We start from the raw sequence: 19,435 nt of genomic DNA on the forward strand, positions 1-19,435 counted from the left end.
CCTAGGTTTTATTGTTTTTTTTAATAACCAATTTCTAGCCAGTGAATGGGGAAATTACTGCGTGCAAAGTAATGGAGTTGCAAAAGTCTGCAAAAAAAAAAAAAAAGCCTGCACAAGTACCGTACTCAAAGTATTTTGACGAAGTTGGCAGGTCTGTCTGGTCACGCAACCAACCAATTAAATTGCATATTTCCTTAGAACAGTTCTGCTTCCCAGTGTTTTCATCTGTCTTTGTTGCTGGATTTATTGATTTTTCAGACCCAAGCAGTGCTCGAAGTGGGGCGGTACTCACCGGTACGCAGTACCGGCACTTCTACATTTTTCTCTTAAGCTATGGAATTACTTTTGTGCCAATAATAATGAAAGTAACTTTTCAAGAAACTAATGAAAATATAAATTGAAACTGAAAAAAACATCTTTGAAACTGAAAAAGAATAAATCGCGGGCACATTTTTTTACTTCGTTCTTAATACACGGCATGTTTTGCTAACTATTTCTCATATTTCTTTCGCTAATCTGAATTTACAAATGCGCTTCCAGAATTTTCAGTTACGCTTCTGAAGTTTTCGTTTACGCTCCCTGAGTTTTCGTTCGCAGTTCTGACACATATCTCTCGTGGGGGCGGGGCTAGTAGCAGTGTGTTCTCATTGGCTTCTGAGTTTTTGATTGACAGCTTCGTGACCTGGAAGTGAAGACGTCAGTGTTGTGTTTACATGTTTGAATGTGAGCGTCTGTAAGCGCAGCTTTCTATTTCATTTTACTGATATTAAGTTTGTGTATTTATTTGCTGGTACACTATATTGTTGAGATGATTTCTTATAGAAGGAATAGTTGCCTACAGACGAATGATATCATTATCATTAGTCATCGTCACTATCAGGATACTGGATACTCGTGGTAAGTCTTTTTTTTTCTTTTTATATATACAATACTAATACTATTTATAATACAGTACTTGCTTTTTAAGGTGGTGAGGCATTTTAGAGCTCAGTGAGCCTATAACATTATTCTTTGTTGTCTTGATTCAACTGTTAGCCCAATCATTACATGACTTGTTTATCTACATACGATTATGTCTTTGATTAGATCATAGTTGCTTCGATTAGATAATATTCCCCCCAGCCACCCCAAACAACATTGGGCTAGAGTACTGTACAGTATCTGTACTGTGTAGCCTACAGTACAAAAAGTACTGTATCAGACAATGACCGATGCCATTGGACCAGAGCGCTGTCAATCACTGCCTGATTCAACCTTGGCAATGTAAAGCCTTTTTTTACCATGCCAATAAAGCTATTTAAACCTGAATTTCTCAATTTCTGATGAATTTGTGATGCAGAGTTTTTGAACTCAGACCACGTCTCTGTTCATGATATGTAAACACACAATTATTTTGAAGTATCACCCTGGTCACAATATTTATTCTGATTACTTTTGTGTGATAAAGATGACTGATAAAGCTATTATATGTAGCTAGTATGAGTAACAAAATGCTTTTTCTGTGTCCATATTTGACTAATAATAATGCAAAAATGTTCACTTCAAATTAACATTTCTGAGAAAAATGTTTAATCTTTAATACTCTTTAATAATAAATATATGTCCAAATTCAAAACTTAATACATGCAAGTAATTATGACTGAAAACATCCAGCAACTAGGGAATACACAGCCATGGATATATGTTTATATATAGGGCTATAACACCCATCTACTGGTTACACAACAGTATTACAGATGATAAATGGTGCATGACTCACATGTAAATATTTAGTACTGTAAAATCCCTTAAAACATTTATATAATTTGTTTGAAATAAATATTTTAAGTCTTCAACTTGTTACTGTATGTGGGAGTTCAAATCAGTTTGTATTGATTATAATATGTTTCCTTTCTCATTTTCCAGGGAGTTGAGCAACTTTTCCATAAACAAACTTCTGATGCTGACACAGAGGATGGAGTGATAGTACCAGAGATACACTGTCCACATCAGACTTTGTTCAGACACATCACATTTGAATGACTGGGATCTTGATCTTCAGACACCTGATAATTTTTTGTTTTTATAAAATAGCAAATATTTTAATTTCCTCTAGATCAAAACAAACACAGTTCACAAGTACACAAGAGGTTGCACTTAATTTATATTAGTTTATGCTGATCATGGATTAGCATACCAACAGCATATGAATGTTAAGGGGATAGTTCACCCAAAAATACAATTCTCACTTATTTTACTCACCCTCATGCTGTCCCAGATGCATTTTACTTTCTTTCTACAGATAAACACGAATTAAGGTTTTAAGGAAAGTAATCCATCTCTGCGAGTCCTAAAGATGCTTTAAAACCACACACAGTGACCGTGATGTCCATGCGACCTCAGTGGATGAATCAATCACTTCTGGAGGGAAACAATAGGCTAGACAAGAAAAATACTAATAATGTAAATTGTAAACCGTTTAAAACTATTAAAAGTCACTTCCGACCAACTATCATATGTACATGAATTACAATCCACTTGTATTATATGGACTCACAGAGATGGATTATTTCCTTAAAAATCTTTGTTTATGTTTATGTGAAGAAAGAAAGTCATATACATCTGGGATGGCATGAAGTGAGTAAATGATGAGAGAATTCTAATTTTTTGGCCGGACTATCCTTGTACCCACCCAGTCACTGCTTTGTTACTTTTACTATAACAGGAACTGTTCAAAGGATCATAGCATCATTTAAAATGTATATGAATTTTAAATATGTATTCTGTATTTGTAATTGTGCATTTTGTATAGTAATGTATATCATGATAATACTGTGCATTACATGTATAGTATGCAGGTAATGTTTTGTGGATTCTGGTCTTTCCTGTCACAACATTATTGCATCCAAGACTTTCACTTTGATACTTGTGTATATGCCGTATTGACAATAAAGAATGTACATTTATTTGAATTCATATTTGTAATTACTTTCATTTAACTGGTTGTATAAATCACAATTGAAATTGTTGATTGTTAAAATTTTAATTTTAAATTTTAAATGTTAGAAGATAATATTAACTAAATTAAATAACTAAATAAAATTATCAGCATGATAAAAATCATTCTTTGTGTGACATATGTAATGAAATGCCCTTTGAGGTCTGTATCATTTGACAACAGGCCACGATTGTAATTTTTATATTGTTTAAATTCCTCTTATGTAAGTGATCATTAATGTTGATGGTGTAAATGCATATGCTGACAATGAGTGATGTGATGGACATGGTTGCCAACCTTGATTACCTGGTTGAAGTGAAACTTTCTTCTCGACGACTGAATATCACACACTATGCTAGTATTATTTTTAAATTGTAACAGCTCAACCTAACCAGAGCCTAACATGCAAAAGAATCATCAGGAATAAACAAATATTCTCCGAAAACATTGGACACTATACAATATTTTCAGTATTATACAGTAGGCCTATTTTAATGTACAATTACACCTGAATAGTGAATAGACTCAATAGATCTCTTGCACTCCTAAAAGCTTCTGTCGACAAAGTAGTAGCAGCAGGTAAATACAGATAAAATTAAAAAACAAACATAACTTAATATCAGTAAAATGAAATAGAAAGCTGCGCTTACAGACGCTCATATTCAAACATGTAAACACAACACTGACGTCTTCACTTCCAGGTCACGAAGCTGTCAATCAAAAACTCAGTAGCCAATGAGAACACACTGCTACTAGCCCCGCCCCCACGAGAGATATGTGTCAGAACGAGTAGCATCTGCCTGCAAAAACGGAGGCTGCATTTTCAGGACCCCACTTCTAGGACCGCATTTCTAGGACCCTCGGTTTTTAGTGACAACGCCACCTACCGAATTAGAGGACCAGCGAAGATGGATGACATTCAGAATGTGAGTATCAAATGCGAATAGATTTTTATTTGTTTAACTTTAAAAACAATTGTGATGCATTTCATTGGAAAGTTAACGTTGCCAACGTGCTGGTGATTTGCTGAACAGTCTTGAATGCATAGCCATCATATATTAGCCTAGCTGGAAAATGAATTGTTAGCACGTTCATTAAACGGAACTGTTGCATGATAAGCCTGTGTTGACTTATTTACAGCACAATAAACTATAGCATGTTCGTTCTGAAAGCTTGTTAATTACTCACTGTTTTTCCATTTTAATGCAGTTAAAATAATCTTAATGTTTTCACTGTCACGTTCTCACAGTCAGCCTGTTTAACGTTACCCACAATACATGTTATGTGTAGCCTACATCTCTTCATTTTGACATGGTTTTATAAAGTTGGTTGTTGGATCTTTTAAATATGAAATTTAAAATTAGAGAGTAGAACATGTTCAACTAAATGTTCCTTATTTAATTCACTTCTCTTTCTCTCTCTTAGGAGTCAGTGATGATGTTGTCCATGTGTTTGTCCATCCATTGTAGTTCTGTCTATGTGGTTCACGTCATGATCAAATTTGTTTTTGTGTGTGTTCAAGTTCAGTTGTTATATATTATTTTGTAAAATATTTTGTGTTCAATTTCAGTTGTTATATATAATTTTGTAAAATATTTTGTGTGTTCAAGTTCAGTTGTTATATATTATTTTGTAAAATATTTTGTGTGTTCAATTTCAGTTGTTATATATAATTCTGTAAAATATTTTGTGTGTTCAATTTCAGTTGTTATATATTATTTTGTAAAATATTTTGTGTGTTCAAGTTCAGCTGTTATATATTATTTTGTAAAATACACAATCTTAAATCTACCCCCAGAGTCATCCTTGTCTTCCCTCTGTACTTGAAAATGTGGTCCATCTAGTGACTGAAAAGACTATAACGTGATTCCTTGTTTATTTTACTTGAGTTATATAGTATGCTACTTAGACCCAATAATTTCTCAACATTCCTAGGAACCTGGTTTAATTGCAATAAAGAACGTAGTATTTGGGTGTAATAAAACTTGAAAAAAAAAAAACTCTAATGAAGTTAAAATTGGGTGGAAATACTGCCTTGGTGGCACTTTTTTCGGTCCTCCAAAACTAGGGTCCTGGAAATGCGTTCCTGGGACTGCGGTTCTCCGACTCGGTAGGTGGCGCTGTCACAAAAAACTAGGGTCCTAGAAATGCGGTCCTAGAAGTGGGGTCCTGAAAATGCAGCCTCCGGGACTGCAGACAGATAATATTGGTCAGAACTGCGAACGAAAACTCAGGGAGCGTAAACGAAAACTTCAGAAGCGTAACTGAAAATTCTGGAAGCGCATTTGTAAGTTCAGATCAGCGAACGAAATATGAGAAATAGTTAGCAAAACATGCCGTGTATTAAGAACGAAGTAAAAAAATGTGCCCGCGATTTATTCTTTTTCAGTTTCAAAGATATTTTTTTCAGTTTCAATTTATATTTTCATCAGTTTCTTGAAAAGTTACGTTCATTATTATTGGCACAAAAGTAATTCCATATTATGCGTACCTGCACTTTTTCTTGCGTACCGCTACTTCTCGCATGTAGCCGGTACTCGACCACTGACAGAAAAGGCGCCAGTGTCACGCCCGTTGATATACTTCGTTTGCAGTGCGGATGCAGTGCGTATTTTTTCCGCACCCACGTTAACAGGTTCGAGCTTTCACACAGCACGCGCATGCGGTCCGTCAATGCACTCCTGGTGCTGTGCGTATACAGCAGTGCAGAGATCGTTCCGAGTCTATTTTTGCTGTGCTGCACGCGGTGAATTAAAGTGACAGCTCATGGTTCGTGGTCAAAACACAGATTGACATGAAAATATAATAATCTCACCATAAATGCATTTAATTAAATAAAATGTACTGTAGTAATCTAAATGTATTTTTGGACTTGCAGGCTTGGAGGAGTTCCGTTTTCGCACGCACGTGCACACACGCATGACTTGTTTTAATACATTTATGTTGTCAATAAATAACAATATTAATAAGTTTTGTTCTAAGTTTTGTTTTTCACTGTAGAAATCTCAAATGTCATGATTTGCCAATGCAAGAGAGTACCGGCACCTTTCTTTTCCCACTTCAAGCACTGGACCCAAGTGAGGATTTATTTATCCAAAGAAGGGCCAAAGCTAGCGACTTTCTGTTAAACATCTTCAGTTTCTGTTAAAGATTGTTGCTGTATCGCAGTATATCGAGTGAGAGGTTTTTCTCCCTCTTTCTGTTGAGGAGCAGTGGAGAGCTGTGGGCGTGTCGTCACTCATACATTTGCGTGAAAAAGTTTATATTAGTTAATATTTTCTAACGTTAGTGACTGATTGCGAATCAGCTTGACTGTGAGAGTTTGGACTTTTAAACTGATATCAGCAAGTAAAATAGCAGTGTATGGACTAAAGTAGAGAATAACTTTTATTAGTAGGGTGGCATTGCAAGTAGAGGAAAGCAGGTGGCATTGTGAAAGACAACAATCTTTGCACAACTATGATACAGATATAACGGTATAGGTACAATATCACATCTGTTTCAAAATATATCTCGATATGATAATATCGGTATATCGCCCAACCTTGGTTGTGATAACTTGATTCGCACTGTAGCAGCTGAACAAGTCTTGAAAATGTCCTGGAAAAGTCCTGGAAAATCATTTCAAGAAAAGAGTGGGAACCCTGTATGTTTACATTTGTCATGTTTCTTATATAATTGTTGATTATAGTGGAAATCCATCTTGTTAATCATGTAAACTTGACAAAAAGAATGTTCCCCATCCCTTATGATTGGGACATCTCACATAAATCAGCCGGTTTCGGCTTTTCAGCGAGCGGCCATTGCCCAGAACTCCGGATCAGTTTCACAAGTCCGCAAATGGTGGCGATCTGAACCCGGAGGCCATTCGCCCCCTAGCGGCTCACATAGCTGCGTGGGAAACTATCCCAGGGATTTTAGAATGGGTGCTGAGCACAATAAAGCAGGGCTATACACTTCAATTCATTCGCCGTCCCCCGCGCTTTCAAGCCCGGACCGCGACGATAGTGAATGCGGAAGTAGCACACCTACTTCACGCAGAAATAGCAAAGCTGCTGTGCAAAGGGGCGATTGAAAAGGTGCTGCCTTATCTGAGCGAGTCAGGCTTTTACAGCCGATATTTTTCTCTTACCCAAGAAGGACGGAGCCTTCAGACCTATCCTAGATCTGAGACATTTGAACAAAGTGCTTGCGAAAAGACCGTTCAAAATGCGTGCGACCAGGAAAATCCTCGCGCACGTTCGCCCGAGGGACTGGTTTATTTCTCTAGATCTGAAGGATGCCTATTTTCAGATTCAGATAATACCCCGTCACAGGCAATTGTTGAGATTCGCCTTCGACGGTGAGTTATATCAATACACCATCCTGCCGTTCGGCCTGTGCCTAGCACCCCGTATATTTACGAAGTGCATGGACGCGGCGCTCGCCCCCCTGAGAAGTCAGGGGCTGCGAATAATGAACTATCTGGACGATTGGCTGATATTGGCACAGTCAGAGACAGAACTGCTGTCTCACAGAACAGTGCTTCTCAGTCACCAGGAAAGCTTGGGTCTCACGGTCAACTGGACCAAGAGCTCATTACTGCCCAGCCAGTAAATTTCCTTTTTAGGAATAGAACTGGAGTCGGTGACCATGACGGCTCGTTTATCGACACGGCACGCACGCCGTGTTCGCCACCTAGCCGCATCTTTCCAGAAGGGCAGCTTTCTCCCTTTGAAAACATTTCAAAGGATGTTGGGCTGTATGGCATCAGCTGCAGCGGTGCTTCAGCTGGGCCTACTGCGCATGCGCCCGCTCCAACCCTGGCCGGCCAGAAAATCAGAGTGACTCAGACCTGCATAGCGGCTCTGCAGCCCTGGTTAGTAGCCGACTGGTACCAGTAGGGAGTGATGATGGGAACCATCTCTTATCGGTAAGTCATTTCGACAGACGCGTCCAACTCGGGTTGGGGCGCGCTGTTCGAGGGCAGACCGGTCTTCGGCCAGTGGTCAGACCAAGAGAAGTGTTTTCACATAAACTGTCTGGAGATGATAGCGGTTGAGAACGCGCTGAAGCGCTTCCTCCCGTTCATACAGGACCGACATGTTCTTGTCCGTTCGGACAACATGTCTATATTATCCTATGTAAACCGTCAGGGCGGTGTCAGATCCAGAAATCTCTGCAATCTGATGGAACGCCTCCTTATTTGGTCTCAGATGCACCTGCGCTCGCTGAGGGCGGCGCATGTGCCTGGCCATTTGAACGACGGCCTAGACAAACTGTCCAGGGACAATGTTCCCCCAGGGGAATGGTCCCTGCACCCCCAAACGGTCCAGAAGCTGTGGCGCCTATTCGGCAGAGCAGAAGTCGACCTATTTGCGTCAAAGGACAACGCTCAATGCCTGATGTTCTTCTCGAATTACGGGGACGCGCTGGCCCAGGTTGGCCCAGCCTCCCGCTATATGCTTTCCCTCCGGTCTCCCTGTTACCACAGGTGATCAAGAGAATCAGGGAAACGCGCCACTCGGTGCTCCTCATAGCCCCGCGTTGGGAGAATCAGATTGGTTCCCGGAACTAGCACGGCTGTCACAAACAGCTCCGTGGCCGATTCCGGTGAGGGGAGATCTCCTCTCTCAGGCTCGCGGCACGATCTGGCATCCCCATCCAGAGCGCTGGTCTCTGCACGCAGAACCGTTGATCAACGGGTACTCGTTGCCCTGCCAGAAGGAGTGATGAACACGATCAAGCAGTCTAGAGCTCCTTCCACGAGAAGGCTCTACTCGTCTAAATGATCGGTGTTCTCCGGATGGTGCACCGACAGAGGTCTGGACCCACGGACATGCGGGGTGGCGCATCTGCTCACCTTCCTACAAGAGCTGTTGGATAAGGGGAGGTCCCCATCAACGCTCAAAGTATACGTGGCGGCCGTGGCAGTGTTCGCAGAATCGACGCACGAACAGTCACTGGGAAGACATGAGTTGGTCATCCGCTTCCTTAGAGGAGCTAGAAGGATGAACCCGCCGCGCCCCCCGTTGGTTCCTATGTGGGATCTTTCATTGGTCCTCGAGGCCCTGAAAGCCTTTCCATTTGAACCACTAGACTCCGTGGGGTTGAAATATCTATCACTGAAAACAGTCTTTCTGACTGCACTGTCGTCAGTAAAACGTGTGGGGGACCTGCACGCGCTGTCTGTTAGCGCGTCGTGAGTTCAGGCCGAATGACTCTAAAGTCATCCTCAGACCTAGACATGGCTATGTTCCTAAAGTGATGGGCACTCCATTCAGAGCGCAAGTTATTTCGCTGTCAGCTCTGACAGCATCTGACACAAAAGTGATGTGAATCTCCTCTGCCCTGTCAGGGCGCTGATATTTTACATTACGCACTCCGCCTCCTTCAGGCGTTCAGAACAGCTTTTTTGTTTCGTTTGGTGGGCGCACCAAGGGTCTCGCCTCCTCGAAAAAGAGCCCGTCCAGATGGATATTGGACGCTATAGCGGCTGCTTACGCAAAAAGTCTGCAATGCCCTCTGGGCATCAGTGCTCATTCCACGAGAGGCGTGGCCTCGTCGTGGGCATCGTCCAGTGGGATTTCTATCCATGACATATGTGTAGCGGCGGGCTGGAGCTCCCCGTCTACCTTTGTCAGGTTTTATAACCTAGAAGTTCCTGCCTTGCAGGCTAAATTGTTGTCAGTGTGAAGGAGAGGTGTATTCTGCCCAGATCATCCTGCTCAGATCACTCTCACGTGACTCAGCTCTCCTGGTTGAGCTGCACTAGTAGGGTATGTGCCATGTGCCTATACAGACCGGCGGGTGTATTCCCTATGTGTGCTTATGTACAAGTGATGGCCCGCGTGGCTGGCCACCTTATTTTTTCCACTTATGGGGTTCCCCTGAAAGTTCGGGGTCTCATGGTGGATGCTTGGCGCGCATGGCGTTGACAAAGTGTTCCTGTAGCGTAAGCTAAACTTACGCAATATGAGAGAACCTCTCGTAAGAGAACGATACTCGGTTACTAATGTAACCTCGGTTCTCTCTAGAGAGGGAACGAGTATTGCATAACCGGCCGTGCTCGCGCCACGAGCGACTTCGCTTCAGTCGACGAAAAACCCGGGAAGTCAGCCTACAGCCCCTATGTTTATACGCTAAGCGACGCCCATTCTGGCGGGCTGTTACACTATGAAGGCGCGGGCGCCCTTCATTGGGCGTGACGTCACGCCGTGCTCACTGGTAGGCTGCAGCAGTTGCCCGCAGGGCAGCCAATGAGCACGCGAGATGGCCTGCTCTAGGTCTGCTAGCTGCTGCACTGCGTTGACAATGAATACAAAATTAAGGATAATTTTTTGGCTTCAATATCTCGAGAAGATGAATCTTTCCCGTAGCGTAAGCTAAACTTACGCAATACTCGTTCCCTCTCTAGAGAGAACCGGGGTTACGTTAGTAACCGAGTATCGTTTTGTTTTCTTCCAGTTTCGCTCCATTTTTCTGGCTGCTCTCTCTTTGTCGCCATCTCTGTTCGTAATCTACAATTGCATTTATTCGCGGAATTATCAACTTTATGTGGGTTGTGCCTCGGCACGGCACAGCGCGGATGAATCCAATGTTTTGAGGAGAATGTGTGGCTGTCAGTCACCACGCCAGTGTGGATCATAGACATCATGATGTCTATGGTGTGGATACTGTCATTCGGAATCACAGATTCTAATTTTTGGAAGTAGGACCGACATAAGAATTTTCACCGGAAAATGTCATCTGAACAAGTAACATCCACTTTTGTTCTGACCAACTAAGGGAAAAAAAGCATTGCAGTAAATTGTGCTGATTAAATCTAACGATTGCTTATCATATCACGTCAAACCGTGCAAATTATACTTTGTTCTTAAATTGTTAATGTTAACAACATCAGCATTGCTTGACTACATTTAATGCCCTTCCGATATTTATCCTTGTTTTCACATGGGCCCGGTTGCAGTCTCTTTTTTTTCTATAGCCACTCCGAGGTAGGGTGACCACTATCAAACAAACCAAATGTGGGACGATTATAAGTTTGTGTGGTACATGTTATCAACACTAAAACATAACCTGAAACTGTTATACAATGTTTATCTAACTTAATAAAAACATTTGTATTCTGCTTTCAGCTGATACAAATTATTTGTTCTTCAATCCCTTCCAGAAAACACCATTACATCACAATGTAACATAACATGTCTTTATTTTACATGACTTTTAAATTCAACATCACTGAGCCCAAAGGCAGCAGGCACCATACAATATTTTTGAAACAGTTCTGACCAAGTCCAACTACAATCCAACACAATAAATAATGAACAAATAAAATATAAACCAACATGAATTTAGATAATTGACAGTCTTAAATATTAAGAATATATTAAACCAAAAACGTTCATATTTTTTAGTAATGATGTGAATTAAAACAACCACAGCAGACAACAAGTTGATAAATTCTGTTAAATGTAAAATTTAATTTACCGAATTATCCATTTGTTTTCTGACAGAAACACATGGAACGAATCATCGTTCCACATTTTGATTGACAGCCGTCACAACCTACTAGTGACCGTGTTTACTCCTTTGCTTTCAACCATTGGATAGGATTTTTAAAATGACTGTTGTATTTGTACTTCTGACGAAACGCTGTTAAATACAGGTGAAAAACTACGCTGCAAAAATAATAAATAAAATGCTTTATTAAAAAGGCAAAAGAGCGCATGCACGTTTTCTTAATATGATCATTAAAAACCAACAGACTAATGAATATTCTTTCTCAAAATGCGACATGCGGGACAAGGGGTGAAAATGCTGTGCGGTACAACGCAAAGCGGTGGTCACCCTACTCCGAAGTCCGAAGTCTTTTGCATTTTACAACGGGTGAATCTCCAGTTGTCACTGGTGATTGTCGTTTGAAGCTTTCTGGATCCGCCATCAAATTGATAAGTTTAATTATATCAAGTGCTGTGAGAAAATTTTGGCTGTTTATAATTTTTATAGTTTATCATTAAAGTTTTTGTCGTTGGTGTTAACAGGCCTGTATTGTAGTATACTGTATAACAAGCTGTAGGGATATTATAAAATATCCTTCTTTTTATAAATCAGCACACAACACTGTTTATTATACCTGTCAGGGATTTTTCTAAATCACACTGCTTGGGTTTCTTTGGATATTGTTGAAGCCTTGCCCTCAGTTTGTTGACTTTGCTATCCAGCTCATCCATGAAACCCTCATCAACCAACTCACTGTCCCTGTCTTCCCCCGGCACAGCGCCCTCTGCAGGTAGGAACACATGCAGCTGATGTGTGTGAGACCGAGACTTGGAAGATGAAGCGCCGTCAGGGGAATGGCGGGTGGGGAGGAAAGTATTTCCCCTGACAGATAAAGTCTCGAAGTTTACGGGCTGCTTGCACTGCCTCTCTCTGCTCTCCGTGGGCCGCCGCTGACTGCGAGGAACGGTTTGTCCAGGCTTTGGTACAGGCCTGAGAGGCTGAGCGAAATGCATGTACACTTGATGCAAGCTCTGCTGAGGTGTCTTTGTGTTCTCAGGGGTCTTGCAGGAGGGAGGAGAGGGGCCATCACGTTTGCGTAGAAGGGGGTGGCGGTTTTTTGAAAACCCCTCGAAAACATCACTCTGGCCTGGGGTGAACAGGGAAGGCTCACTGATACTGGGAGGGAGACCAAAAACAGACATTTGAGGTTAATCAGAAAATATTCATGTAAGCGGAAGGAATGGGAAGGAATGGACCTACCGTTCAAAATAGTATTAGTTTGGGGGAAGTTATTTATATGTTATTTTATTAAGTTTAATAAAGACACGTTAAAATGATCAAAGGTGACAGTAAACACATGTATACTGTGCAAAAAGAAAAAAGATTTTAATAATACGAAATGTTTCTTGAGTTGAGCAGCACAGGTGTTTGAATTGAAGCAGCGCTGCGTGCGCAGACCGATCAGTGTACGACATCAAAGTACCGCGAGAGTTCTGTATGTTTTCGCGGTACTTTGATGTAGGCTTATGCACCGATCGGTCTGCGCAGCGTCGCTTTAAGTTGAACAAACTAATGATTTTCTGAAGGATCATGTGACAATGAAGACTGGACTAATGATGCTGATAATTCAGCTAACATATATCATCTCACGAATAAATTGAATTTTAAAATATATTCAAATAGAAAACAGTTGTTTTAAATATTTATTTTTCCACAATATTACTGTTTTAACTGTAATTTTTAATCAACTAGATGCAGTGTTGTTCAGCATAAGATTCTTAAAAATGTATATTATTTACACCAGACTTGAAAATTAGTTAACATTTTCACTTTAAGATGTTATAATTTTGATAATTACGACATACCAACTGAGACTCCGAAAGAATACAAAGATATTTTTGAAGGAATAATTCATGATAGTTGTAAAAAACAAAACATTAATAATAATTTACATCTTTCCTTTCCTCTGCTGCTTTTAAAATATGGCCATCATACACGTGTACTGCTTGAGAAACCCATAGGAACCGAAGCTGCTGTCATTGGATAATCAGTGTAATATAGCTGTTGTTTTTTCCTGCGAGCTGTTTGGGTGTGTTGCCACACAAGAGGAGTGTTTCTCAGGTTTCTAGAGCGTTCTCCATAGTGTATAGAACTTTTTGACACTTCATGTTACTGGATGATGAAGACGTGCCTACACACATTTGTACAGCTTTGAAGTTTAATGCAAACCCCAACAAACTACTAATTCTGGGTATTGCATTGATGTAAGCATTAAACTTATACTGAATTTTAAAAATTATTTGAAACAATTAGATGAAAAAAATTCTATTGAAATACTATAAACATTAAACCTAAAATTCAATTTCATGTGCTGTCAATTTTCTTAAGAATATTAATATGCTTAAAGTCTCATAATAAAATAGAGTATATAATACATAGATCCTGTTATCCAATTATTTTTTGATGTAGCCTATCACAGTTTCCTCCTGATTTAATGCATTAAAAATAGCTTTGTTGGTATAAACCAATATATTTAGATGGATTCAGTGACGTTAATATTTTTAATTAAAGACTTTTCTCAATTTGATCCTGGAGTCCCAGCGCTAGACTTCGAGGCACCAGATATCAGCTTACCTGAGAGGCACCATGGTGTTCCGACCATGTGTCGATCTGGACAATGATGGAAGCCTGAAATCATCTCTAGTCCATGAGCCAGGAAGAGGGTTCGCGGAGCTGGAGAGCAGGTGCGTCCGGACCAGAGTGCGATTTCTCTGCATAGCCCACTGATGTTTTAACTCCACAGTGTTCACGCTCAGTGCAGAAGGTCTGGTTGCACTCATGTCTGCACCAACAGCACCAGACGGACTGCAGTCGCCCCTCGGGGGAGCATGTGTCAACATACAGTGATCAATCATTCATGCACATTAAAAATACAGCAGGCAAGCCCATTGGTCGCACACCACCAAATTCTCCCTTTCTTCCGTTCTGTTGTCATCTTACAGCAAAAAGAAAGACTTGAGCGTTTCTGAGACATCATGGCACATGGAGATATCTGATGGCTTCAATTTAATAAATCCCAACGCTGGCAAATTAATTCTGACATGTACCTCAGAAGAACCATTTAAAATAAACTAGAACGCATGTATTTAAAAGGACCCTGAAAAGCAGCACATCCCAAGCTAAATACACAAAAAACCTAGTCTTAGGATTGTGCATCACAGGAAAGTTTTTAACTTTTGCTGCTATAACTGCCATGTCAGTAAATATTTATGGTGATTCAGTAAATATATAGTGACTGTCAAATTTATCAGTCTAAAAGGTTGCAAATGTAATAGTTGTTAATCGTAACACTAACAATCCCAGAGAAAATCATTAAAACATGGTCTAAAAAGCCCAAGCCACATTTACCCCACAACACTTCTCAGCCTGCAGGTTTATTTTTCTTTTTGAACTACTTCCAGAAGCAGCTGTCAGCCAATAGAACACAACGGTGATAAAACAAGAGAAACATAGCACCTTGACCTTAATGGATGCTGGACAGCGGTCTGGATGCTACTGGGTTACAGAGGTCTGTCTGCGTTTATAGACCTCAAACATGTCAGAGTTTGTTTTAAAGAAATCATGCCGGTAAGTTTAATAAACAGACATTAGATTTATATGTTAACACCAAAATGCTGATATACTAGCAACACCTCTAAACCATCAAGTCCGCTAGTGTCTGCACGTACAGTTAAAACTTGCAATGGTTTGATCTATAAAAAAAATATTCACAAAAACCAGACAAAGGGATCCTGACAGTTTATTAAAAAAAAACATTGTATATAATCATGATGCATCCAGTGCTGCACTGAAGATTTCCCAGCTGCCACGTCTCATCTGTGCGTCACACTCCCACAGGACTATACAGGACAAAGAAAAATAAGGTAACAATTAATAATTTGGTTACATAACAGTATTCTCTCATCTTGGATTAAAAACAGCAAGATTTACCGCCAAGTAACTTTCACAAGTAGTAAAAGGATGTTTTTACACTATAAAAAAAAAAAGTATAAATATATATATATATATATACACACACACACGAGAGGGAGAGAAAGAAATGTGAAATTTAACAAGTAATTTTTTTTGGAATTGTAAATCTTATTAAAATACACAGGTCAGTAAATTTAAACCCATAAATTATTAATGGGTTTGTGTGAAGAGTTTCAAATTCACTTAATTTTAAAGTGTATTTTAAAAATGATACATTCAATGATACAAAAAATGATACAACATTCAATTATACGGTAATGTTGAACGGCTATAATTCCTTTGTACTTAGTAAAAAAACACAATAACATTAATTTAAAGATGTGAAATTATTTACTACAATATTAAAACCTAAATTTTGTATCAATTGACAGCATTACACACACACACTAATATAAAACATTTTTCTATTACAACAACATCACAGACCTGAACGTTATTGTCCACTGCGCAGGAACATCTCGTGCCGAACAAGTCGATAGTTCCGAGAACAGGTTCCTTGGTTGCTCTAAAAGACAAGACTTTTACTCCATCACACAAACACATGCAGGATCATCACTTGCTGGTCATTGTCTTCAGTGAATGCTTACCCATTCTTGAAACGGTGTGATGCTTCTTAACCTCCTTCAATCACCTGAGGCCCCTGCAGTAAGAGAAGGACAGTGAGGATACAGAAGTACACAGGCTATTATCATTTACAACAATATCTAATACTACATACATGAAATGGAAGACAAAAGGAATTATAGCTACTTTAGTTCTCTTTCCAAAATGAAAATTCTCTCATGAAAAAAAATAAAGCACATAATGTGCAAGTAAGTGGTTAGGAATATTCAAGTTAAACATAGCTAAGTCACTACTTTTTCTTTTTCTTCTTTAAAAAAAATGTACTGCTGAAGAGCAAATACAACTTCATGCAAAAACACGGTTGCTGTACAGATCACTAGCTGACATGGTAAATGACATTTGGACTCATTTCAATACAGACGACACCACCTCAAACACGATTGCAGATTTCTAAAAGATAAGGATGTTGGGTTAAAGATCTTCCTCTCTGAGGCAGCCACTAGGTCAAAAGGGCAGTTCTGGCATCACACTCCATAGAGATGAAAACTCAAGGCCCATAATAGGGTTATCAAAAATGACAGATTGGGACCAAGGCGAATGGATCACAGTGTAGATAAATAGACACCTACACATACATCCAGACAGTCAAAATGCTGATCAGATCCAGCATTATACACATGTTGTAAAGATCTGCTCCTATCATCCGCAGAGTAGGAATACACACACACACACACACTCACCAGAGTGAATTTAGGGCACCATTAATAGAGTCTGCTCAATGTTCAGTAACATGGCTGCGATACACTGCTGGAGAATGAGTCACTGGCATGAGTGCAATACTTTTATGAAGAATAAAAGAACAATAGTTTTGTGAAAACACCAAAGAAATGTACGTTAAAGCACTTTCATTACCCAGAGTATGTCCCACCCCAGTCCATATAGAAAAAGTTCATAAAGAGTGGAGGCAGCATGTTTCTGTGATGTATAAATATACCAAATAGTTATGAATATAATATATACACCAAATAGTTATGAAGTAAACAGACTGGAAAGACTGCCAGGTTTGAGGAGAGAGAGAAAGAAAAACGACTTAAACTGACAGATGCATTTTTGCAACAAGACAAAAAAAAAATTAGACTACCCAATATAGTGATTGGTTGTACACTACGACAGATGTTGATAGACAAGGTTTAAGCACTCAAGAGATTGGAGAGAATATGAGTGGGAAAAGTCTGCTGAGTTATATTGTGGAATCTAATATGCTTGGAATCAGAAAATAAAGCTGAATTAATAGAAATAGTGTAGTAAGATAATCTGAACATCAGCCATCATCAACAGGGGAACTATTAAATACAGACAACTAATAAATACAATTATAAAATTGACTCGACAAGATTTTGATATAAAAAATTCTATTAAAAAAACTATTATTCAAAGTATCCTGTAACAAGTATCATGGTGTCTACTAGGGCTGGGACGGTATGGATTTTTTCTAAGCGCGGTTGAAAATCAAGAAATTCCCACGTTATACCGGTAAACCGCTTTAAATTTTTAATCTCATTTATGTTGATTATATGAAAAGTGAACAGCATCAGTAAGATAGGATCATACGATGGGTCAGACATGATTTTGACCACTTTATTAAGTTTTGTAGAAAGCCTTTCTTTAAATTGAATTTCGTTTTGTATAAATTGTATCTTAATTTTAATCACTGTTTCATCACCCAATTGCCTGGAATTAATAAATAAGAAGCAAATATAGCAGACATAATCAGGACGTGGAGACGCCGCTGCGATCACTTGCATTGCACGTGAACTGGAGCTCGTCTCATAAACGAACCGAAACTCAGTGTAAAGGCTACTTGCCTCACAGACATGAGAGAGAAATAAATAGAAAGCTTGAAATGTCTACTTTTAAACAAAATTAAAAAACGAAATGATAAAATTGTGGAGTAGCCTAGTCAGGTAAGGTCAGGTTTGCGTTTTATTTATGCCATTTATTCATTTTTGTCCCTGTGCGCCGATCGGAATTCTGGGGATACAATATTAACAGGCTATTAATATGGATTAATATCCAACAGGCTATACTAAAGACTTTAGCCTTTAAATATCTTTGCTGCATTGGATCAGTCTCCTTTCTAGAACATCCAAGAGCTTTCTAGCCTCGCGGCAGCAGCGCCTTGCATCGATCATAGACCTTAAAACAATCAGCGGATGGCGGGCGGTGCGGTTTTGAAAATTGATCAAGAAACGTTAGTGCGGATGGATGAGTTTTGTGATGCAGTTGCGGATGAAATAGCCCATCCGCGCATCTCTAATACGAATGGAATGTTATTGTGTCATGGAACATTGCGCTCCCCAACTCAAGAAAGGTCAGATTTGCTCCATCTTTTGATAAGTTTTGTTTAGAAAACCTTGAATCCATGTAAGACATAATGTCATTAGACATAATCCATGTCATTAGAATCGATGAATCCATGTCATTAGATACAACGTGCACACATGTGCAGGCCAATGTTTTTTTTGCGGTGATGACGGTGACGAGCTCAGACCCGCGGTAGGCGTCACATGACCGCGGTAGTGCGGTAATTGTCCCAGCCCTAGTCTCCACAAAAATATTAAGCAGCAAAATGTTTTAGCATTAAGAGATATTTCTTGAGCAGCAAATCAGCATACTAAAATGATTTCTGAAGGATCACGTGACGCTAATAACTGGAGTAATGATGTTGAAAATTCAGCTTTGTTATCAGGAATAAATTATTTACATTTGAATATAAGAATTATTTTAAATTGAAATAATCTCACAATATTACTGTTTTCACTGCATTTTGACCAAATAAATGCAGCCTTGGTGAGACTAATACATATACATATATAAACAGACACCAAACTTCGGAAGGATAGCAGTGTATGTATGTGTATATACAAGCAATGAATTGTGTCGGATTTTGCCGCTTGACCACTACAGTTTCCAAATTTCTATATGAAAACAAATAGTATGATTTCTCCATGCACTCATCTATTCTGAAATCTGTTCAACAAGGCAAAAACCATGTTGCTATTTTTCATTCATTAAAAAAAGTGACATATAGTACACAAAAAGGAAAATAAAGGCAATTACTATGAAATTGAGTGTAATTTTTTTTTCTGAGTGTTCCAAAAGCAAAATCATGTTTAGGAAGTCCCCATACACAACAGTGAAATGTGTTGTGTCTTAACTAAAATCAAAACTGAACTGAAAATAAGAGCTTTATCTGAACATTTCTATTCAGATTATAGTTCTCAGCACCCTTAACCATCATAAACAGACCACATTTTGTTTCACTCCTGCTCCTGATAAGCAGAAAGAAGATAATGCTTCTCACAGTACCTCGAGTCAATA

At 39.3% G+C, this 19,435-nt stretch overlaps 2 protein-coding genes and 1 long non-coding RNA gene across 3 annotated transcripts in view; 1 reads left to right on the forward strand and 2 right to left on the reverse strand.

Moving 5' to 3' along the window:
- The first annotated feature begins 679 nt into the window (after positions 1–679).
- On the forward strand, positions 680–2,951 carry LOC143702626 (uncharacterized). The gene is made up of 2 exons (XR_013190475.1): positions 680–897; positions 1,906–2,951. It is a non-coding gene; the product is annotated as an uncharacterized LOC143702626 (long non-coding RNA).
- An 8,200-nt stretch (positions 2,952–11,151) lies between these two features.
- LOC143702344 (uncharacterized) lies at positions 11,152–14,512 on the reverse strand. The gene is made up of 2 exons (XM_077196117.1): positions 14,093–14,512; positions 11,152–12,634 (listed from the first exon to the last, which is right to left on the reverse strand). The coding sequence occupies exons 1-2, from the start codon at positions 14,371–14,373 to the stop codon at positions 12,067–12,069; spliced, it is 849 nt and encodes a 282-aa protein (XP_077052232.1). The 5' UTR covers positions 14,374–14,512; the 3' UTR covers positions 11,152–12,066.
- A 729-nt stretch (positions 14,513–15,241) lies between these two features.
- The window catches only part of sfpq (splicing factor proline/glutamine-rich), a 30,746-nt gene continuing 26,552 nt past the window's right edge, over positions 15,242–19,435 (reverse strand). The window contains exons 10-12 of the transcript XR_013190427.1: positions 16,078–16,130; positions 15,917–15,995; positions 15,242–15,357 (exon numbers count right to left, since the gene is read on the reverse strand). The gene's annotated coding sequence lies outside the window, so the exon portion shown is untranslated. The remainder of the gene's footprint in view (positions 15,358–15,916; positions 15,996–16,077; positions 16,131–19,435) is intronic.

The sequence above is a fragment of the Siphateles boraxobius genome, unplaced genomic scaffold (assembly GCF_051911475.1).
Source record: "Siphateles boraxobius isolate OS27281-9 unplaced genomic scaffold, OSU_SipBor_1 35, whole genome shotgun sequence".
NCBI classification, from domain to species: Eukaryota; Metazoa; Chordata; class Actinopteri; order Cypriniformes; family Leuciscidae; genus Siphateles; species Siphateles boraxobius.